General features: G+C 26.7%; 1 protein-coding gene across 4 annotated transcripts; it reads left to right on the top strand.

The window, feature by feature from the left end:
• Positions 1–816: 816 nt before the first annotated feature.
• Positions 817–4,807, top strand: LOC120072798 (protein SODIUM POTASSIUM ROOT DEFECTIVE 3-like). 4 transcript variants are annotated; one of them, XM_039025304.1, is made up of 4 exons: positions 817–1,296; positions 2,009–2,228; positions 3,370–3,463; positions 4,516–4,807. In XM_039025304.1, the coding sequence occupies exons 1-4, from the start codon at positions 950–952 to the stop codon at positions 4,668–4,670; spliced, it is 816 nt and encodes a 271-aa protein (XP_038881232.1). In that variant the 5' UTR covers positions 817–949; the 3' UTR covers positions 4,671–4,807. The 4 variants fall into 4 exon arrangements, with proteins under 4 accessions (XP_038881232.1, XP_038881230.1, XP_038881233.1 ...); XM_039025302.1 differs by having other exon boundaries at positions 4,486–4,807; XM_039025305.1 differs by having other exon boundaries at positions 2,009–2,229; positions 3,389–3,463.

Here is a 4,807-nt window from a genome sequence, read left to right as displayed (position 1 = left end):
AATTGATATACTCATAAAAGTTCAAGATTTAAATTAATACTACTATTAGTTTGAGGTTTAAATTGATACTACCCAAAAATTTAACTACATCTCCATCAACCATCACGGTAAAAAATTATCCCAAAAAACCTTCTAATCTCTCTCTTTATTTATTTATTTATTTAGATATATGCATTTATTTCTATGCCTCTCACGCTTATCATACATAAAAAAGAATTAAGACCACATTTACGTCCCAATAAACATGGTCAATCAAATCTTAACATGAAAAGTGAAGTTCATTTAAATGCATTACTAGTAAATCAGTTAACAATATTATGTAATCAGTTAACAATCGGTTCTGTTTTTTTTTTCTTTTTTTAATTTGATTTTTTTTAACTTTTATATATATATATATTCGGATTAGATCGGTTCAGGTTGACCCGAATCTAAAATGGGGTAACCCGAGACCCAACCCGAATTTAATATTTTTTAATATTTTTAACCCAACCCAACCCAAAATAAAATCTAATCAAATCCAATTCTTGCGGTTTGGGTTGGGTAGTTCGGTTTGGTCGGATTATCGGATTTTTTGAACATCCCTAATATAAATTATGAATAATAAAAAAAGATTATTATGATTGCAACAATTTTGATTATAAAGAAACAAATATGGTCTACATAATAGTACAAGTAAAAATTATTTGTCACAAGATAAATTATGATTAAATAATTCGATAGAATGTAAAAAAAAAAAAAAAAAAAAATTAGTTTCATTCTTTTCGAGGTACACAACTATATATTATATATATGTGTGTGTTATCACATCCTTAAAAAAACAGGCCTCATTATTCTCTCTCTCAACCACACAAAGAGAAGTTCACACTTTTTGAGCCGAGAGAGAAAAATTAGAAAGAAAAATACCAAAAACCATTTTATCCAAAAACACACAAAATCTCATCATCATATCATGAAAACCATCGATTTCTTCTGCGCCTCCCAAGCCTCCACCGCCGTCGACCAACCTTCATCTTCCCCCGCCGCTGCCGCCTCCGGAAGAGCCATCGACCGCCACAACCCCATCATCGCCGACGGCAGAAGATCAAACTTCACTTCTAGAACTACTTTCCCCAACCCTCCGTGTTCCTCCCAATACTCCCCCATAAATCCTCTCCCTTACCACCAACTCCACGCCGCCGCCGCCTCCCCAAATGTCGCCGCCGACCAGATCCGCTCCGGCGCCTCTGCAACTCATAAGGGTTTGAAGATGAAGAAGAAGAAAAAAAATTCATCTATTATTACAACCGACTTTGTAAGGTTTGTTCATTTCCTTCAAACTTATCCATTCACTTTTAACTCAAATCTCATTTATTTATATTAATTATCATTGCTTTTTTTTTTTTTTTTTGAAAATTTACAATTTGTTTACACTCATAATTGATATTTTCTTTAATGTACTTTCTAGATTATTTCATGCTATTAAATTCATTTTCGTGATATATCAATATTATCGATTTTATTTATTATTAAAACATTTTTTTTTTTTATTATTGAAACATTGACATTTTAAATTTTAGATCATTTTAGTTCTAGTTAAAAATAGTTTTCTAGCAATATTTTAAGTGCATTCAATATTCGAATAAAAAAATTAAATGTGTTTTTTTAAAAAAATATTTATATCACACAAAAAATTTAAATTAAACATGCTATTTTTAAATATATGAAAATGAGTTTAAGTTATTTATAGATATAGTAAAATATCATTGTCTAAAATTGATAGATATATATTTTATTATATTTAAAGTATTTTAGATCGTTTTACCATTTAAAATAATAAATATAATTAAATAATTAATTAGATGCACTCAAAATGCATCTCAGTATTTTTTATAATTAATATGAGTTTTAATATGCACTAAATTCAAAGTTTTTTATTAAAAAATAAAAGCATTTAATAGAAATGGTGTGGGGAAATTTAATTTATTAATTGTAAAGAATAGAAAAATAATGATTTAGTTTGACCACTTAGGTGGAGTTGTGCGAAGCCCAGTGATTTGGCCACGCCTCCTGGGTCGATGCGATACCTTTTGAACGACAAGTCGGTTCGTGATGGTTCGATGGATCGTCTTTCCACATCCATTCAACTTAACAAAAAGGTTAATTCACCAAATGAAATTCCACAACTATCTAAACCAACGGCCGAGATTTCTTTGGAGGACGACTGCAAAAAATCTCCACCTTCCAATCAGGTTAGTATTTTTCACCCTATTCAAGGGAAAAAAGAAAATCAATTGCAAGCAAATAGGCCGTTCGACTTTCAAATTTGTGTTAAATATAGCTCCCTCTAAAAGTAACTAATAAATATGAAATTAAAATTTTAAAATTTATTCAACATAAGATTTAATCATTAATTTTATCTGATTGGTCAATTATTAATATTTTTTTAAAAAAGAATATATTAGAGATCTATTAAATACAAAATTTAAGGTTTGGGGACTTTCTACGTAAAATTGAAAGTTAAGAAATTTATTAGATACTTTTAAAAATTTAGAAATCACCTAAGAGACATAAACTTACAAGTTTAGAGACTAAGTTTATAATTTAAAAATTTTCTATTCCTCTCTCTTATTTATCAAAAACCTAGAGTAGTCCACACGATTACCTAAGCAAACTTTTGCAATAGGTTAAAATATCATTTTGGTCTCTGTACTTTGAAATTTGTTCAATTTGATGTATTTCCAAATATCCATTTTAGTTCATGTACTTTAAAATAAATCTAAATTTAGACATTCGAAGTTATTTTTTTTGTTGAAATTGATTAAATAATCATAATAATTTTTATTCAAAGAAATACGACATGTGACTATGTTTTCAAAATTTATAGTGAAAGTTCTAATAAAAATAAAAAGTAATTAGAAAATCCTCAATAAACTAGTAGTATGAACTAAATTTAAGATTTATTAAAAGTAAATGAACTAAAATTAGACATTTGAAATAAAGACTAAACTTAAAACAAACGGTAAAATATAGGCACCAAAATGATAACTTTAACTTAAAAATAATTATAATGCCATGAATGAGATGTTTTTAAATATAAGAAAAATGAATCAAAATATTTACAAATATAGTAAAATTTCATTGTTTATCTACAATAGACCGTGATAGACTATTATCTGTATTATGATAAATACATATAGTAGTCTATCGCAGTCTATCACATGTGATATTTTGTTATTATCTGTAAATATTTTCAATAATTTTGTAATTTAAAATAATTTTTCATGATTTTGAAATAGAATTGTGTAAAAGAAATTTGTAATTTTATTTTATTTTATTTATTTATTTATTTATTATTTATTTTTAATTTTTGTATGTATGTGTTTAATTAAGGTGATCTCTCACTCTCAAGTTGTGGTTTTGAGGGTATCATTGCATTGCAGAGGCTGTGAAGGAAAACTGAGGAAACATCTTTCCAAAATGGAAGGTAAGCAATGAAAAAGGTTTAAATATAAAGCTAAGCTATTCCCTTTTTCTTTTTAAGTAAATTTATTATTGATTTTTTTTTTTTTAACTAGATGATTAGAAAAATTATATGTTACAACCCGACTTAGAATCTTCAAAAGATTTGAAAATTAAGTTACACTACTTCCATCTCCAAATTTCTTTATTTGTTATCTACTTTTTACTGATAGTTTAAAAAATAAAGCCAAAATTTGAAAAACTAAAAATGTAAATTTTAAACAACTTGATTTTGTTTTTTAAATTTGACTATAAATTAAACTATTGTATTTTAGAAAAAATGCAAATCAAAATTGGGAGGAAATATGCTTAATTTTTTAAAAATAAAAAACCAAAAACAAAATGATTACCAAACGGAGTTTGGTCACATTTGATAACCATTTCATTTAGTTTTTTATTTTTGAAAACTAAATCTATAGACATTACTTTCTTCTCCAAATTTCTTCTTTTGTTATTTACTTTTTATCAATGGTTTAAAAAACCAAGCAAAAATATAAAAACTAAGTATCGTTTGGTAATCATTTTGTTCTTAATTTTTTATTTTTGAAAATTAAACCCCCAATTTCTTACAATGATTTAGATTTTCTTAAATACAATGGTTGAATTCTCAGTCAAATTCTAAAAACAATAACAACTTTTAAAAGTTACTTTTTTTAGTTTTCAAATTTTAATTTGTTTTTTAAATCATTGATAAAAAGTAGATAACAAATGAAGAAATTTAGAGGTCGAAATACCAAAGAATTATCAAACGAGACCTAAAAAGTAGTTTTAAAAAATTTGTTTTTGGTTTTTGAATTTGGTCAATAACTCAACCAACGTACTTAAGAAAGTTACAAATCCCGATAGGAATTGGAAAACAAATTTATATAGTGACTCTTTTGTTCTTTAATCTTTTAGATAGAATCTCATACATTTTAATCGAGAAAACACACTTTTATAATAATTGAACTATTCTCGGTTTTACTTATGATTGGTTTGAAAATGCAGGAGTGAACTCATTCAATATTGATTTTGCAGCCAAAAAGGTGACAATAATGGGAAATATAACACCAGAGGGTATGTTGGAAAGTGTATCAAAGGTCAAAAATGCCCAATTTTGGCCATATGCAGACCCAACACCAACACCAAACCCTAATCCTATTCATCAACAAAATGTATTGAAGAAAGCCTGAACAATTTCATCTCCTACTTTCTTTTTTTTCCTTCTAAATAATTGAGCTTATGTTTATTGTTTAATAATGTAATTGCTAGAAATGCTTCGACACTCCCAGTTATAAGTTGAAAAAATTAAAGCTCCGTTTGATAACTA

This window comes from Benincasa hispida, chromosome 3 (genome assembly GCF_009727055.1).
Source record: "Benincasa hispida cultivar B227 chromosome 3, ASM972705v1, whole genome shotgun sequence".
NCBI lineage: Eukaryota > Viridiplantae > Streptophyta > Magnoliopsida > Cucurbitales > Cucurbitaceae > Benincasa > Benincasa hispida.
The sequence above is the reverse complement of the archived record's forward strand: the minus strand, read 5'-3'. Positions and strand labels throughout refer to the sequence as shown.

Excerpts from the sequence above, each read along its gene's own strand:
- LOC120072798 (XM_039025302.1), top strand. The coding sequence starts at position 950 with ATGAAAACCATCGATTTCTTCTGCGCCTCCCAAGCCTCCACCGCCGTC. Across the intron at positions 2,229-3,369 it reads AATCTCCACCTTCCAATCAG|GTGATCTCTCACTCTCAAGT; the intron begins GTTAGTATTTTT and ends TGTTTAATTAAG. Across the intron at positions 3,464-4,485 it reads ACATCTTTCCAAAATGGAAG|GAGTGAACTCATTCAATATT; the intron begins GTAAGCAATGAA and ends TTGAAAATGCAG.